Below are 18110 nucleotides of genomic sequence, written 5' to 3' on the forward strand. Positions count from 1 at the left end.
GGGCAAACCGGATCACTTCATGGCTTCTCAAAGCCAACCCAACTGAGCCACCACGAGCTCCCAGCTCAGCCAGGCACACAGCAGCGCTTGGGATTGTCTCACAACTCTGTTTTTGCACTCACGATGACCTGCTTGTTTGTGAGCAGGGAACCCACCAAGGCTCCGGCGCCCGCAGCGAGCGCGCAAAGCGAACCCAAGGTCCTGCAATCAGAGCTCCCACTGAAGTGTTATTTATAAAATTGAAGATTGAGGAACATCACACCCCGACCCCCCTGAAAGGCTCTGTGCTCACACAGGAACAGATAAAATTAACTGCAGGTGCCTCTCCCTTCCCACAGATAGCAGCTTCCAAAAACAACACGCCGTCACTACAACATAAAGGAAACTCTTCCCATTGACATTTCTCTGGGACAATATTACAATTCTTATCTCGTGTTTCAGGAAGGATAAGGAAAACCTTGTGTTGCCTCCAGCCCCTTTCATAAGTGACGCGCTCGGACGAAGCCACAGTGAGCAGCTCTGATGCTCCAAGTGGGACCGGTGCCCCACTGAGCTGCATCCCAAACAGCAGTGGGACATCCCAGCACCACCGCGGGTCAGCGAAGATAAAAGGGGTTGGGGCTGTGGTATCAGAGGATGGGGGCTGCTGGAAGAAGTGGGTGCATGCAGATAGCACCAGGTCGAGCTCTGGTGCTGATAGAGGAGCGGAGGAAGGCAGACCTTCAAGGAGTGGTCTCCTCCACGCTGACCTTGTGCTGTTTGCACTGTGCAGGAACCCACTGTTATTCTCATGCACTTTTTCCTGAATAGGGAAATTCGCCAACACGTAGTTTTTGCCAAGGATTACAGAAAACTTACCATGAGGAACTCATACATGTCTGTAAATAGGCACATACACACCTTTTGATGTACACAATAACAAATACAGGTTCATAGGTTCATAAGGTTGGGAAGGACCTACAAGATCATCTAGTCCAACCATCAAGGACAGGATGACCATACAGGGACAGGATGAGCAGCTCTGCCTGGCCCCACGCTGACCACGGCCCCTGCACCCAGACCCTTCTGTGCCCCTCTCGCAGAGTTCTCACCCCACTCCCCTCCACCCAAGCAGTGGGCATGGGGGGGTGGGCTGTGTTTGGGGATCTTTGAGGACCTTTCCAACCTTTATGACCCTATGACCTCAGAGCAAAGCAGTTCTCACTGATGAGACCTGGGAAATAAAGGTGAAATATAAAATGAAAATGCTGCTCAAGAGCAGCTCTGTTTTCACTCCTCAGCACCTTCCAGATGAGCAGAACCCACGAGCAGGTAAAAACAACCCCTGGAACCTGGCTAAAGTGGCAATTGAGTTGGCAATCGAGATCATAACAGCCAAACACAGAGTTTGATTTGAAAACAGCAGCACTGTTAAGGGCGGAACAAGTGTCACAAAGTGCACGTGGGGACAACAGAGCCATGAATACCTCTCCCAGTGCCCGCAGCACTGCTGCTGTGCTCTGGCAGGCAGGGCGAGCTTGCTCCTTGTGCTCTGTGCTCAGTCAGAGGGACGCTTTGTGCAGGGATCCCTGCTCGCCTGGTTTGCTTTTCCTGCCCCAAATAACACTACACCTCCAGGCAAAGCTTGGAGCCCCCAGCCACTTATCCCTAAACACAGTGATACCAACACAACCATCGCTGCTCTCGGCCTCAGTGGTGACTTACAGCTGAACTACAACAGGGAATCTGCTGTCCCTGCAGGACCTGGAGGATGAGGGCCACGAGGTTCCTGTCCCCACAGCAACCTGCAGCCTCCAGGAACACGGACACCCACAAGGAGACAATGTGATGGCAGCACGGGCATCAGGCAGCTGGCACTGCCCATGGCCAACACAACAGAACAGAGGATTTGTATGGACACCGAGAGCAGAATCCCTGAAAGCGTTCGGGGAATTTCTCTGTAAACCTTGGCTCGTGTTTTCAGTCCCACCTTGCTGTTGTTCTTTGAAGTTCAGTCCACAACCCAAGGATTAGCTTTTATCGCTCAATGGTTGATGTGCCACCCGGGAACCTCATGAGAGCTTCCTGTTAATGTTCAACCGGGCGTTACTCTGACATACAGCATCTTGCAAACATCCCGTCCACTTTAACCTGCTCTTCATGCTGAGATCCCAGGAGCACAGTGCTGCGGTGAGCCACGGCTGTCCCAGACAGCAGCCATGAGGTTCCCCACCACCAACACAGCCAAAGGTCTCTGCTTCACTTCGCTTCGCCATCGGCATCACGCTGCAAGCAGCGGGGTCTCAGTGCTGAGTGCTGAGCCAGGACGGGCCCCAGGGGATGAGCTCAAAGCTGGCATCTCATGGACTGAGAAACAGGCACACAGGGATGAGCAGGAGTGCCTCCATGTGCAGTGACAGCCAAAACCCACCATTTTCTGAATGGAGGTCTAACGTGAGCTACTGCTTCTACCTTCAAACCTTGTCTGGAAAACAAGGAATGATGCCATCGCAGCAGAAGTGTAACCTTTGCCTTCTGAAAAGATAAGGGAGGCATAAGACGGCTTTTCTCAGGGCAGAAGGATGTTGGAGTAAACAAGGCACTGAAGAAGGAAAGCTAAGTTGCCACATTCAGCTTGAGGGGATAAGGAAGACTGCTTGTAGGTATGGGTGTGTAAAGATAGGGCACAGAAAATAAGTGCAAATTCATACACAGCCAGCATAGAGTGCACAGCAAACAGGGGAGCAGAGCTGTCTGTAACAGAAAGGGAACGCAGCGGGCGGAAGTGTAAGATTAACCACAAGGAGATTAAGCTGATAACTAATGATCTACACAGAAATGTCAGACAGAGGTTAAGATTTTAATCTGGATGGATTCCATGGTGTACTCACGAATTGTAAACATAGACACTGGGGCTGAAGTGGTGCTCGAGGATGAAGGTGCTGCAAAGGAGCCAGAGAGGAAGAAGGAAGAAAACCTGCAGAGCCTCTGCTTCACCTCCTGGCAGCTGAGGGCTGGATGGGCAGAGAAGGTGATCCACCACCCATCCCAACACTGGGAGGGCGGCAGGGAGCCCTCCTGCAGTGCCCACTATTTCCCACATGCCTATATCCAAAGCTGAACACCACAAAGCATGTTTCCCACGGCGTAAAAGGTTTCATGGTTTTCTCTGGATCTACAGCACTGCTCGGGGTCAAAGGCATACGCTATCTGCACCCCTACAGTGCTCCTTCACACACTCTAGGCATTTTGGCCACATCAGCTCATGTCCACTTGTCTACACACCCTTCTCTCTTCACCCAGAGCTGCAAGCATGCCCTCCACAGTTTATTTCTAGGTATAAGAATTTACTTAGCAGTACTGAAATAGATACTGTTTGCTCGCAGTCCCAGAGCCAAGTAGCTGAGACCTCTCTATGAAATAGATTTTGATTTACTACTTGTCCTTGTCATCTTCAGAGCACCAATAATCCCCATTTTCCAGCAACTCAATGTAAAACAATACACAGCCCCACACCAACCCCCCAGCCCAGACACACACCCACTCGATGAATTCTCATTACAATGCTCCCTATAGTTTGTGAACTACAGGGTATGTGCTTCTGCTTCTCTAATCAAAGGCCCAAAGGAAACACGATAAAAGTGATACAAACTCACACAAATACAACCCAAAGGAAAACCAGACGACTATAGATTGGTACAAAAAAACCATCAGCTATATTGCACAAGCCACCCTTAGAGACTACAAATCTATTTCTCCTTGTAAATTATGCAAGAGAAAGCTGTAATCGGAAGGAATTTAATCCCAACCCAGTTGTGCCACCCCGACAAAGAGGCCAACAATGGGGGAACCAAACCTCCCAACGTTACACTGAACCCAGTGGAGATCTCCAATCTTGTTTCCTTTCTGACAAAGGTCAGCTGCCAGAGCCCTGGAAATTCAGGGTAGTTCACGTGCCTTTGACGTGGCTGGATCTTACATGTGGACTGACTGCCACTCAGTTCAGTAGCAAGGAAGCAGCACAAGTCTCACCATGAGCCGTGCTGGGAGCCCTGAGAAGCTCCAGCCCTGTGAAGGCAGAGGGAGCCTTATCACAACAACATCAGCATCCACTTCACAGCAATTAGGACTATTTAGTTGATGTCATAAGTGTGAGCCTTGACACCTGCTGGTCCATAAAGGGGGAAATTACTGCAGAGGAACAAACATACGTTCGTAATCTTACAGTGGGTAGAGTCCTCTTGAACAAAGGCACGCAGGCCAGCTTTCTCCCTCAAGAAGGTGACATGGACTGTCCTACAGAAACCCCCGCAGCTCTATCAGTTTCTCCAGAGACAAAGAGCCCTTTTCTGAGCAGAGCAGGAAGGTTTCAGATCTCAGCTCAGAACAGCCACTCCTGTGAGTGGTGTCCAGCTGCAGCGGCCCCGGACAGCACAGCCCATCCAGTGCTCCACCTGCTGCATTCAGGCAGCTCTCACTTTCTCCTCACCAGCACAGCTCACACGTGGTATCCCAGGAACAAAGTGATGCGTGACAAAGGGACCTTGTTCCAGCAGGTTTATGGGCTCAATGCACACCGAGGTTCCCTGGGGTGCCCGGGGCGGGGGGGTCCTGGCCCCACTGGGGCTGCTCCGAAGCCGTGTGCTCCTCCAACACGCCTGAGAGCCGCGGCCTGCCATCCCAGCGGGTGGGAGCACCTGGGCCCACAGCTCTGGTTGTGCTCTGCAGAAGGATGTCCCACCTCAGAGCTCTCTGGTGCTCTTTCACTTCGTTTCCATACAGAGCCAAGGTGAAGCCACGCTCCAAACAAAGCATCACGCCGCGCCAACGCTGCACGGAGCCAAAGTTAATTCTGTTTGTCTTAAAACATCACAAGACAAAGAGAAAGCTGCACCCCCAGCACCGTGCCCCCAGCCCTCACTGCGGACCCCAGCAGAGATCCCGATGGGCGCACGGCCCCGCAGCCCGGCTCTGCCTTCCGCCAACCCACTGCACTAATTACACAGCGTTAACACCCAGCACGCTCATTCACAGCCCTCCAATAGGAACTCACACACAATTATAGGACACAATTGGGAAGCACGAGTGCTGAACTCATACCCAGACATTGTTATGGGTGGAGAGAAGGCTCAGTGCAGCTTCCTGCAGGACACCACTGCCCCCACACCCACAGCCCTTCAGCACTGCTCACACCTGGCAGGTTTTGCACGTGTGTTTTTGCATCATTTTTGGTTGTTGGTTGTTTTTTTTTAACACAAGATTGATTTACAGCAGCAATCCCTGTCAAACACAATCCCTGACAGACAGAGATGCTTCAGAGAGCACTGCCAAGGGACATATTCCAGTTGCTCTTCTTGCACACGCTGAATATCCCTCTTTGTACGGACCCAACTGGTTCAGGGCCCCTGCAAGGCCTCCCACAAGAAGTCCTTTCAGCACGCAATGAAAGAACGCTGCACCGTCACACAGGACGTCCGAATTTACTCTCCTCAGTTTCCTAGACCTGGGGAGGAGCACGGCATTGTATCCACACAGCACTGCTCAGGTTTTTCATTTTGTTCTTGACATTTCTCTGCCTCTGCTGCCATGCCTGACAGCAGCACGTCCAACAAAGCTGCCCACCCGGGGCTGCCAGCCTTCCACATCCCCCAGGTGTTCTGCTGGAGCACCCTTGGCATGGCAGCCCTGGAAATCAGAATGGCATCAAACCACCACTGAGGGCTGACCCAACCCCACCAGCACCCACCACATTGGCAGGGCGGCACACGAGGGGTTAAACACCTCCGGGAGTGGGGGAGGGTGGAGGAGACAGAAGTAACGGGGCACGCAGGGTTTGCTGCTCATGGTGGTGGTGGGGGGATGGTTGGACTGGATGATCTCAGCGGTCTCTTCCAACTCCATGAGAAAGCAGTGAGCTCTGGTTCCAGTGCCCTGAAGACAGAAGGGATCAGACTTCCTGCTGAAGTGCTGGTCATGGATGGGGGAGAAAGAAAACCTCCACCCCATGCACTGCAGCGAAGGTACAATGAGGAAGCCCCAAAACCCAAGCACAGTGGGACCAGAGCTGCACACGTGGGGATTTACTGTGAGCTGGAATGGGAAGTACCCAACCCCACAGACCCAAACCATGGGCATCTCCCCCAGGGCCCAGTTTGATTGTACCACACCACCATCAATGTCTTAAGTGCTCTTAATAAGCTCAAGGGAACTCGTTTGGGACGTGCGGTGTTCGGAGGCATCACAACAGCCCCAGCACTGCACGCGGGGCCCAACGCTGCCCACTTGGCCAGGACGGGAACAGACGCCCCACCGAGATTATCGGGTGTCAGCTTCCATCTGGCATCTGTCAGAGCTGGGAAGAAAAAAGGCAGGTCTTATCAGATCTGCAAATAAAAGAGCACTTCCACTTTGTGTGGTAGCAACTGGAAACATTTCTTTGTGTGTGAAGCTTTAAAAATATCTTGCCCTTGGGGTTGGCTAAGTCCGCTCGGTGCTCTGAGACCCCTTTCCCATAGAAAGGTAATAAAGCAAAGCTTATGGGGACAGAAATTCCCAGCACATAAAAATTACAGGAAACTGTTGCTAAGTAATATTTCTACCTAAGTAAACATCACAAAACGTTTCCCACACACACCTCTGAACTTTATTATTCAAACCTGCCTTGAAGATGTTCGTATTTTCAGAATCCCTCTTGGCACAGTCCCTTGAAAAGCACTTGGTGCTGTTTCTCAGCAGCTGAAAAACACTTTGGGCTGAGCAATGTTTTTCTGAGCTCTTTGTTGTGTTGTTTGTACCAGGAAACAAAGCACGCTGCTAAAGCAACCCTTCAGATCCTTACCTGTCCCCCACCTGTCCCATTATTTTTCCTGGATAGGTCACAGGAAAATGAAAGGGAGATCTGGCTGCACGCTCAGCCTCCAGACCTGCTCACACACCATTAAAAAATCCAGACAAGCATCATTATTTTCATACAGTGCCTCTCTGCAGCAGCTCCATTACGTGCTGGTTACTCCAAATCATTCTCACTTCCACCTGCTCTACTCCACCCTCTTTTTCAGCCCCAATGGTTCCACATACCATCCGCTGCCTTTTAATGAGGTTAACAAACTCCTGATTAATTGATAGAGAGACGAGTATTATCTTCAATCACATGACAAGTCTACACACAAACCCCACACTCCTGGCTGCACGAAGTCCCAAGACCACAAAGATGGCAGAAAGTGATAAAGGTTTCATTCAGGACGAACGGGAGCAGTTGGATTTCTCTGTGCCTGCACTTCAGATATCTGCTCTCACACCCCAGGAGCACGGCCCCCCATCACCAACGGGCTGTCTGACATTACTGATCCTTTTCCTGCTCGTTTTTATTTGGCTGCTCTGCTTTTCCTTCCTGTTACCTTCCTCCACCTCTGGATGACCCAGCACAGAAGGAGAAGGTCAAACCAGGGACTGACAAAAACATCGGACTGCTTCATATTACACACGGACAGAGAGGACTGAGCGCACAGGGAACTGGCAGGAAATCCTATTTCAGTGGGAATTGTTCCTTCCGCGAGAGGAGTGACAGACATATCGTGCTTCTATTGCACTGGGGGGGGAAAAAAGCAGAAAAAAATGCAAAATATGAAAATCATGTTTGGCAGATCTGAGCTGAGGTCTAGGACGTGGCATTTCCAGCATTTTTCCTGTCTGGATTCCTCAGCAGAGACGCTCTCTGCGTGAACACGCTGCACTGAACTGAGAAGAAAATTTTTACAGCAATGAAAAGAAGTGTATATGTACTAAAACAAAACAAAACAAACAAAACACTTCTAGAAACGTGGGCCGAAAAGACAGAAAACCTCCAGAACAGGCACAGCCCTTGGCTGCCACGGCCAGCACAAGGCTAGACCCAAATTCCAAACCGACTGCATATTTCTCTCCCTTCCTACCCAAAATACAACATGAGCTGGCCCGAGCTGAACCACCTCGCTTTTCACAGCAACACGAGTGATGCAGGAAAAAGATACGGACAGTTCTGGGGAAGCACATCCTGAGCGACCCACACTGCACCTGCCTACACATCCCGGCACACACACACTGCGCGTCCCCTCCGGGTTCCCCACATCACCCCCGGGCTGTCCCAGAGCACACAGCTGCACACGGACACGTCCAGTTCCTCCAAGCACCACCTGAGCTCTGCAGGAGATCTCTGCTTTGCTGTGTCCAACGTTACCACCATGTGAAACATTCCTGGGCCGCAGGGTGAGGTCCTGGAAGAGCCTCTGAGATAACTGCACGCTGTGACTGAGCTGGGGTGGGAGTGAGCCCGGATAAGCTGCCTGAACGCAGAGGGACATGTGCTCACATCAGTGCCCTCAGTCCTGGGCATTGCTGCAGAGCTCTTTAGGCAAAGGAGAGCCCGGGTACAACAGTTAAACAGGAGAAGGACACGTTATGGCTGGCAAAGAGGAGGGAAGGCAGCAAGTCCACCAAAAGATTCCCTACATCAGTGCCACAGCCTCCGCCATAGCACTGCAGCACATCAGAGCCAAAAGTATAACAGCAATTTTAAAAGAAGCTCAAAAGAAGTGTGAAAAACCCCTCCAGAAAGGTTAAAATAACTTCTGAGGCCAGCAGGCAGGTGTCACGGAGCACAGCTGCCCTAAAAGCACCAAACTCAGCATCCAAAACAAAGCTCTGTTCGACCTCTCACCCTGGGAAACAGCAGCAAACTGCACAAACGCACAGCAAACCAGGTGCACTGCTGATAACGACTGTATACCAAAAGAGCATCCAAACTACAATGCTTTATAACCTCATGTTTCCTTTTAGAGAAGAAACACACGTGGACTTTCGCATGATCCTGCTCAAAGCCTGTTATTCCAGCAATAAAAAATAACCACTTTCTTTAAAGGGAAGCGAGACAATTTGGGGTGAGGAGTAGCAGAGGGGAAACCACATTAATTTCATTAGTTTATGCTCACTGCTAGGAATCCCATCTGAAATCTGGCACTCAGCACTCGGAGCTGCCCTTTAAAGCTTGGCAAGAAATTCTCCCCAGCCCGCAAGTTTCCTAATTTCGTCTTAGGACACACTGCTTCATTTGGATGCACTACCACCAAGGAGACAGGCAGCTCTAAATGTGTCACTTTCACCTCAATTCACTCTGCTCCTCGGCGGGCAGACTTAACAGAAATCAAACCAAATATATAATTACAACCAAAATTAAGGTCAGTTTCAAGCTTGGAAGAAACAAACCTGTATGAAGTTCAAAGCCACCCTAACGACGGTGACGAACCGGGGCTGGGACGGCTGCTGTGCACCTCCTGGCACCAAGGCCGCCCTCCTCCCGCTCCTCCCAGCCTCCGCTGTGTGCAAACACCGCTCACCCATCCACCTCCCTCACACCTCTTTATGGCAGGAAGGTTTCAGTATTATTGCATCCTTCCGGAGTCAGGTTCATCCCATAAAACCTTTCCCCTCCGCTCCGCTCCCGCCTTTCAATCCACCCGGATTCCTAATCCCACAGCCAGGCCCCGAAAGAATTCCTAATACTGCTAGGCAGACGACAGCTACACGCACAGGGCACAGTCCCTGCCTTCCCAGGGAACCCGAACACAGCACTTTGGGGCGCGCTGTCCACGTGTTGGCCAGCAGCTGATGGGAGCAGCTCAGGGCCACACACACCCACCTCTCTGGCAGCGGTCGTGGGTCCAGCAGCGCTCGATGAAGATGCCGTTGATGACGGTGGGAGGGCAGTTGCTCTTCCCTTTCACGGTTCCCGGACACACATCTCCACACTCCTCCTTGTCATCCTTGTTGGCGATGATGTAGTTGTCTTCGACGGAGTCCAGGATCCTGGACCAGTCGATGGTGGACAGGTAGCACAGCTCGTTGTTCTTCTCGATGCGCACGGCGCCGCGCGTGATGTTCATCAGGTTGTAGAGGCCGATCTCCTTCAGGTGAACCATCTCAAAGATGACCAGCGCGTAGTTGAAGAACAGATGCGTCCCTCGGATCACGGTGAGGTTGGGGAAGAGGCCCTTTAAGCTCTCCAGGCCGTACACACGGAACAGAAGCAAGTAGTCTGTAATCATCGTCAGTTTGGGGAAGCTGAGCTCGCGGAAATCCTCAGGCTTGGTTTTAAACATCAGCAGTATCTGCAAGTGGCCCTCAATCACCGTGCAGTTCTCCAGCAGGCTCAGCCGGGTCAGGTTGTTGCGGATGTCCATGCTCCTGCAAACTGGAAGGCAAAGAACAATGCTCTTTATTTGTTCTCCAGAAGGTGACTGTGAGCTTGCTAAATACACACGTTTCACTCAGAGCACACGGACGGGTCCTGTCCCACAGAGCACGGCTCGAGCGTTAGGAAACACAGTTGGGAACTCTCCCCGGTATAGGATTACAAAACAGGACTGAATGGGGATTTCATAACTTTCTGCCATCTTGAGTTTGTGGGCATTACCTCTACCACGGCTGGAAAGGCAGCGCCGGCCCTCGGACGTCACTCAGCGTTTACCGAAGCGGAGGTGTCCATGCAACACAGACTGTTTTCTTTAGATAGCTATCAGCAACACACCTACCTCAGTGCATTGTGCAATCAGAGCTGGGGGGCAGGACAGAGTCACTGGGAACGGTGGCAGAGTGCTGCCCAGCAGACAGAGCCACGGACTGCACCAGCAGCCGCCGCTCGAGGTATTGCTCTCACATCTCGAGGTATTGCTCTCACATCTCGAGGTATTGCTCTCACATCGGGTGCTTGGCTGCAACTCCTTCTGTTATTTTCTAAAGGTTGCAGAGCTCCCTGCCCCGTCCCCAGGTCGTTTGGCTCAGGAGGAGCTGGCAGAGGCAGAGCTACAGAGCAAGGGGGCAGGCAGTGACCCACACATCCAGGCAGCGGGATGAGGCAGTGGGGATGGGGGATGCTCTGACTGCAGGTGGGGAAACCCAGAGCACGTTGGCTGCGATGCGCCCCAATGATGGGCCCTCAAAAGACAAAAACAAACACCATACCACTGCAGGGACTCTGCCTACAGCTGAGACATCCCCCTGCATACACATCCTCCCCTTGAGAGTTAACAGCGCAGGGTATTTACTTTTTTGCTCACTGTATATACAGTCCACTGACTATAAAATTAAGCTTCAAGGAATCGCTTGGCAATAATCAAGCCCTATAAAATTATTGTGCACGCAAACGTCGGATAGTTCCGATGGTCAAACTCCCCATGGCTGCACTGAGGCCACTGCTATGTGAGCTAAAAATACATTTAATGCAAACGCCTTAATGACCTTTCAAAACTGCAATTAAAAAAGGAAAACAGAACCGGCAGTGGGACTCAGTGTCACTGTCCCAGAAAGCACTCAGTGGATGGAGCTGAGGGGCACAGAGCACCACGGGACCGCAGAATGGTTTGGGTTGGAAGGGGCAGAAGGAAAGACCTGGAAGAAATTTCAACGAGGCTGGGGTTTTTTTTTGGTAACAATTAAAATCAGCACTTTTGTCTCTGATTCTGAGCCCAGCAAAGTGTCTGTGCTAAGTGACTGCCTCTGCCACGGCCCCTAACGAGCTCCTGACATTCACCCGAGGGACACCACCACTGCTCAGGTGGGGCCAAGTGGAAGAGCTCCGGCAGAGCTAGAGGAGACCTGGAAGGGAACAAACTGCTTTCCAGCCACACATGGAGTGGAAGGGGGGAAAGCACAGGGACCGCTCCCCAGGGCTCCGTGCACTGCTGCCCTCGGAGCCAAGCAGTGCTTCCCAGGGCCCCGCACACGCAGAGCCCCGTGGCACTCAGAGCACGTTACAGACCTGTTTCTGGAACAAGCAAGGTGCTGGGATGGTAAACCTACAAAGACTAAAATGCTCCAGCCAGATTTTTCCACCTGGAGAGAGAATCTATTTAAGATTTGTCTTTCATCATCCACTTCAGGTTAGTTTTCATGTGTCAACTATCACCCGAGCTCCTCTGTCACGGCCCCAGGACCAGAGGGAAGGAGCCACGACCCCGTGAAGCCAAATCCACACCTCTGCTGCAGGGCCCTGGGCCTCATCCCGCTCCGCAGTGGCACACGCAGCGCGCCGCAGCTGCTCACTCACCCATGCAGTTCCTGTTACCCAGACAACGAGAAGCAGATTTAGGCGAAGTAATGACTGGCTTTGCTGCCAGCGAGGAGCTGCTCCTCCATCTCTGGTTACTCAGAACAAAGTGACTTAACAAAAATCCGATAAATAATCTGATGAGGTTCACTGTGCTGCCCCGAAAGGAGAACGCTGCACCACCCGAACGCCGGGACCTCAGCCACGTCTGCACCACCGGGGCCGGGACAGCAGGGTGACACAGAGGGACCACAAACCATTTCAGACCATCAGGGAACTGCACACTTGGCTTCCACTGCCTACTCGAAGAAGTGAACTATCGAAGAAAAACGGCACTGTCTGACGAAGCCCAAACCGGGGCCGCTCTACGTACTGCCGCCTCGTAGCAGCAGCACTCCGAATGGGGAAAGGGCCCATGGGGGATCCCTGGGATGGACCCAAAAGCATCCTGAACAACAGCAAGATCCAAGAAGCTCTCAGCTGTGTGGGTACGGACCCGCAGCCCAGAGGAGTATCCCCACGGCTGAGTACCCCCAGGGCAGTATTTCAAAGGGGAGAGCGTGCTCTGGTCTCCGGCGTCTGCGCTGGCTGAGCCTCCCACCAACCACACGAGGAGCCCCGTGGGGATGAAGCTCACGTTGGACGGATGCTGAGCAGCAGCTGAGGGGACCCCACACGGACACAGCCCTGGGGAGAATCCCCGCGCACAGTGCTGAATACGAAACACTCCTCACCCGGAATACCACCCCGTGGGCTCCGCTGCGCAGCGAACAGCCGGTGTGCTCACACAGCCCGCGTGCCCCACACCCACACTGCGTGGAACGGGGCCACGGCAGTGACTGCGGGGCCCTGAAGTGGGACCTCACTGCACGAGCAGGCTCACAGATCACTGCAGCGCTCGCGCCGTGTGAACGATGCACATTCCAGCCCAGGTTTTGCTTCTGCACCCCGTGTGCCGCTCCTGTTTCTCCATCCATAATTGTACAGCACGTTTTCCTTTCCTACCGTGGAGTAACACAGCCAGAACACGATCCCAACCGTTCAGTTTTCACACTCGCACCCCAAAAAGCACAATAAGCTTTTAAATCAGCATATAACCACAGCGCTTTGGAGCGGCAGCATTAATAACGTTTTCAAATTAGTAACTGCTGGGCTGGAGCAGTGCGTGCATTTATTATTAGTGCTATATGTCAACCGGCCCCATTCCTCTGCGGGGAGGGCGGTGGGGATGTGCCAGCTGTGCCCCCCCCGGCCCGCACACCTCTCGGGGTCTCTTTTAAGGCTTCAATGCCAAACCTTCGCGTGAGGATGGACGGCGCTCGGAAGCGCACAGCAGAGATGTGGGGCTGCCGGCAAATCGCTGCATCCCCTGCTTCACGCTCTCAGTGCCATCCGCGTTTCAGGAGCGCCCATCGCTGCGCTGATGCGGAGCTGCCCCCTCCCTGGGAAAGCCGACAGGCGGCCCGGGCCGTGGGTCAGCCCCAGCGCCCGCTCGGCTCTCTTTAAACAAATACGTCCGCTCACTTCAAAGCTCAGCGCCCATCGCCCAGCACCGGACCTCCCCAGGGCGGCTCCGTGCGAGGGTTCGGCGCACACCGGGACCGCGGAGCGCCCACAGCCCCGCGCTGCTCCAACCCCCGCCCCCCCCGGGCCCCGCACAGCTCCGCGGAGGCCCCGCGCGTTCGCAGCGCCGGAGGAACGCGGAGCACACGCGGCGCGGAGCGTCTCCTCCCACCATCCCCCCCCCCCCCCCAAAACGGGGCACAGTTCGGGGCCGAAAGCGCCGAACCGAGCGATGAAGGTCATCCGAACCGCCCCCCCCCACCTCCGCGGGAGCGCTCCGGGCCCCGCCGCCCCGCGGCCCGGCCCTGCCCCGCCGGGCAGAGGTACAAAGGGTACCGGGGCCGCCCCTCCCCGCCGCGGTGCGGGGCCGCAGCCCGGCCCCCGCCGCCCCCCGCCCGCACTCACTCTCGGCGCGGCCGCCGCAGGCCGCCAGCACCACGGCCACGGCCACGGCCACGGCCACGGCCGCCGCTCTCGGTCCCATGGCCGCGTCGCTGGAGCCGCTCGGCGCGTCCCCGGCGGGGGCGAATCAGAGGCCGCGGGGCGGGCGCGGGGGCCGGGCCCGGGCTCGGGTTCGCATCGTCGGGAATAGCCCCGCGGAACGGCCGCGGTCCCCCGCGCGGAGCCCGGCCCGGCGGCTCAGGACGCGGCCCCTCCGGCGCAGGCCGGGCGGGCGGCTGCCTCTCCTGCCCAGTAAACAAGGGGCTGCCCCCGTCAGCTGCGAGCGGGCGGCGGCAAGAGGCGGCGCGGAGCCGGGAGGGGACGGGACGGGGCGGGGGAGGAGCGCCGAGCGGCGCAGCGCAGCGTTCCACCTGCCGGGCCGGGCCGGGCCGGGCCGCCCCGCGGCGCTGAGCGGCGCTGAGGCCGCGGGCGGTGGGAGCGGAGCGCGGTGCGGCGCCGCTCCGTTGGGTCCGCGTTGCGCCCACAGCGCGGTGCTCCGCGCGGACGGAGCGTTGCGGTCCTTTTTTCCTCCTTTTTTAAGCACCGTCGCTGCGCGGTTGCGCTGAGCCGTTACCATAGGTTTCCTGGCAACTTCCAGTAACGTTATCAGGCGTTTGCTTTCACCCATTGCTGCAAGACGTGGAGCTACGCGAACTGCGGGAACAAAGCTTTTCCCGTTCTGAGCCGCTCAGTAGAGAGGTTCTTCCCCACCTCTTTCCCAGCTCTCACTGCTGCGCTCCTCTCGGAGCAGCTCAGAGGTTGCACCATTTTAAACACGCGTGCGATTTCTCCCTACGAAGTGGAGGCACGGGGTCGAACTCAGAGCGGTTTTGGGGGAGCTGGCTCTGCCCGTCATCGATGCTTCGCAGTTGGATGGGATAAGGTCAGGGCCTGAGTCAAAGGCACCTGCGTGTGGACAAGAGCGGCTGCGACAGCAGCTGGGCAGCGGTGAGCACGGGGCAGGCCCGGCCTGAGCAGCACTGCGGTGTGGGAGCAGGGCTCCCCCCAGCTCTGTTCTCGGTGGCATTTCCTCAGATGTACACTTCCATCTCACAGCTGCGTGGGACACTCAGAACTGTGCTCACTGCGGAGCTCTGCAGGAAGGGACAGCAAAAGCCCCGTGCTGTGTGAAACGTTAGGAGCCAAACGTCCCGGCAGAATTCATAATGTGACTGTAATAGCAACCTGCTCCCGCTTACTCACATTCTCGCTGCTTTTCATGTGATAATAATATCATCTTACAGAAGATTGGCACGGGACAATTAAAGGCTACAGCTCTATTATCTTTCACTAAAACCCTATTTTTAGTTTCTAATCGCTGATGAGGAACATTGGTGTGCAATCTTTCCCATACAGTGGCTGCCCTATCCTCGTGGTGCTGCCTCAGCATCACATCCATTTTTCTGTTTAGGACCAGATGTCCTTCCCTGCTCACAACTTCCTCAGCACACATTATCTGCCCTCCTGTCCTCTGCGGCTGTGGAAGAGCTGCTGCTGTGGCTCAGTCTGTGCACTGCTGGCGGGACACGGCCAGGAAGGTTCCAGAACTGCCTCCTCGGTGAGGCCTAGCGCTGAGCACGTGGGGAGAGGTGGCCTTGGGAAACGGATCTCATCCTGTTTGGAGTCACACAGAGCTGCTGCCAGATCTAATATAAAATATTTCGCGTCATGGAGTGACTGAGGTCCTTTCTTACCCTTCCTTCTGACAAACGAGCACTCCTTCCCAAAGGGAGAGAGCTCAGGATGAGGTCCTCGCCCTTCACGCTAAGGACAGAAGTCCCAACTTTTTGCTGTCGAAACAGGAAACGCTGTCAGATCCTTCCAGATAATTCTATTGTTACTTCAGCGAGTACAACCTCTGCTTGAGGTGAAAATGGCAGAGGGCATCTCCACCACATCACTTCAAAGCCATGGGGGACGAGGGAGGCGCGGGAATGGCAGCGCTGCCCGTTTCACCCCCGCCTCGTCCTGGCTGATGCTCAGGTTCACAGGGGCAGGCACGATGTTTGAAGTGCTTTCCATTCCTTACCACTTTATTGTTCTAAGTCAGCACCGAACTTCTCAACTAGAGCACAGTTAAATACTTCCCGATGGGCACAACCCCGTGTCACTGCGACCCACGGCCCCGGCCCCACTGCTGCCTGCCCCACATCTGCTGCACAGTGCTGGCAGCGTGCGGCCCCATATCAGCAGCCACGTCACTCCCTAACACGCAGCACTGGCACACTGTGCCCCAGGCAGCCATCTGGCTGTGCCTGTTCCCATCTACAGTTTGTGTGGGGTTTTTTAATTAATTCATGCACTTTTTTTTGCTAATCCGGGGTCAGAATTGGAGGGTCAGCCCCTCTGGGCAACATAGCCCAGTTCAGCAAACCGTAACCCCGTGCTCCGCGCTGCTTTATCTCGTGGTTTGCATTTTGGACAACACAGAACTCCTAGTTCCCACTTCGATAAGCAGTTTGTTCTGTAGCTAGGAGACACACCCTCACTTTGTAAATGCTACAAATCAAGCATATCTAATCCACTATTCACTAGCTGCCGCAGCTTCCCACTTCCATCTATTAGGAGATCGTGCCAGGAATGTCACGGTGTCTCGTGTGACAGGTGGCACTGATTCAGCTCTCATGTTTGGGAACGTCACTGTTGGTCAGTGGGAACACAGCGATGCTCAGCAACGCTCCCCAGGGCGAGGACGACCAGGCAGCTCCAGGCCTGAGGAATGCCATCAGCACTCCACTGCACACCAAGACATCTGATGACCATTTCCTGCTCCTGTCTGCCGTATTATTATGGTTGACATTTGTTTTTTCATGTTTGTAACTATTAATTGCAAGGCTTTGATCTTGAGGTTGTAAGTCAGTGAGAAGGGAGGGGGTGCACCACGTGGGGAGCAGTCAGACAGGACCTCCATCTGTCCCCTGGTGTGGCCAATGCCTCTGGCTGATCAGCAGCAGTACTTCAACTTGCTGCCTGGAAGTGGCTATCCTGCCAAGGAGCCGAGCAAGGCCCAGCCCCGAGCCTGATAAACATCTCCCCACTTTGATTTCCCAAGCTTTGGGAAAGTTAAGCAACTGTCACCTGACGACGTCTGCAGAATGCCATCTCTATATATAATGCTGTCCCAAGAAGAGAAGCACACCAGAGCCCCACAGCACAACATGGGGCCGAGGCCTGAAGTCACAGATCACACAACCACCGCCATTACCTCAGTCAGAAAGAACTGTCCCTCCGCCCGTGACACCGCAAAGCCCCGAGTGCTCTGACTGTTTATTCTAAGTACCCCTGGCACAGACCTTCCAAGCATCTCCGCATCACTATAATTACTCAGTGAACTCAGGAAAAGCAAAGACTGCAACTGCAGATGGACAAGGCAGTCATTGTGTGCAGGGAGACCGCTGCCCACTGAGGCAATTAATCCATTTGGTTCATCAGTGCAGAAGGTAACATTCCTCCGTGGGGTCAGAGGCAGCACAGCACCAGGGCACTGCTCCATGACATCAGAAGGGACAGATTCAATCTCCATTCTGCCACCTTATCCTTCAAAGTAACACCCACCCACAAAACGTCAGCACTCAAACAGCACCTCCTGCTGAGCTGATCTCCTGCCATGTTTCTTTGCCAGGGAACTGAAGTTGTTTGGAGGACTGAACGTTTGTGGAGGGCAAGCTGCTCGCTCCCCGCGGGTCCTTCCAGGGAACTCCTCACTCAGAAGCATCAAAAAGTTACAGCCAACACACGGCTGATGGCAACACTCAGCCTGAAAGGTGTGCAGGAGCAAACTGGATCAAAAAACCCCACTGTGTTCTGAGTATTAGAGGGGAAAATGTTATAGATAAGAAGTGTTAACGTTGTAACGTGCCATCGTCTCACAACAAATTCCAGCACGGCACTCAACCTCTGCTCTAAAGAAATGCTCAGCACTGCAATCCCTGCAGGGGAAGCAGCAAACAACAATCAGGATTTGAACACAATGTGCTGAGCCAGCACCCACGGGCAGCACGGTGAGGAGCCCAGCGACAGCCCACGGGAACGCAGCAACGGCCACACA

At 54.2% G+C, this 18110-nt stretch overlaps 1 protein-coding gene across 1 annotated transcript in view; it reads right to left on the minus strand.

Moving 5' to 3' along the window:
• The window catches only part of INSR (insulin receptor), a 33471-nt gene extending 19269 nt beyond the window's left edge, over positions 1-14202 (minus strand). Inside the window, exons 1-2 of the mRNA XM_065748825.1 lie at positions 14027-14202; positions 9653-10204 (exon numbers count right to left, since the gene is read on the minus strand). Of these exons, the coding sequence (XP_065604897.1) occupies positions 9653-10204; positions 14027-14105 (631 nt within the window). The 5' untranslated portion in view covers positions 14106-14202. The remainder of the gene's footprint in view (positions 1-9652; positions 10205-14026) is intronic.
• Positions 14203-18110: the final 3908 nt, after the last annotated feature.

The sequence above is a fragment of the Cyrtonyx montezumae genome, unplaced genomic scaffold, assembly GCF_038088225.1.
Source record: "Cyrtonyx montezumae isolate F1298 unplaced genomic scaffold, pur_monq_1.0 scaffold_51, whole genome shotgun sequence".
Classification (NCBI taxonomy): domain Eukaryota; kingdom Metazoa; phylum Chordata; class Aves; order Galliformes; family Odontophoridae; genus Cyrtonyx; species Cyrtonyx montezumae.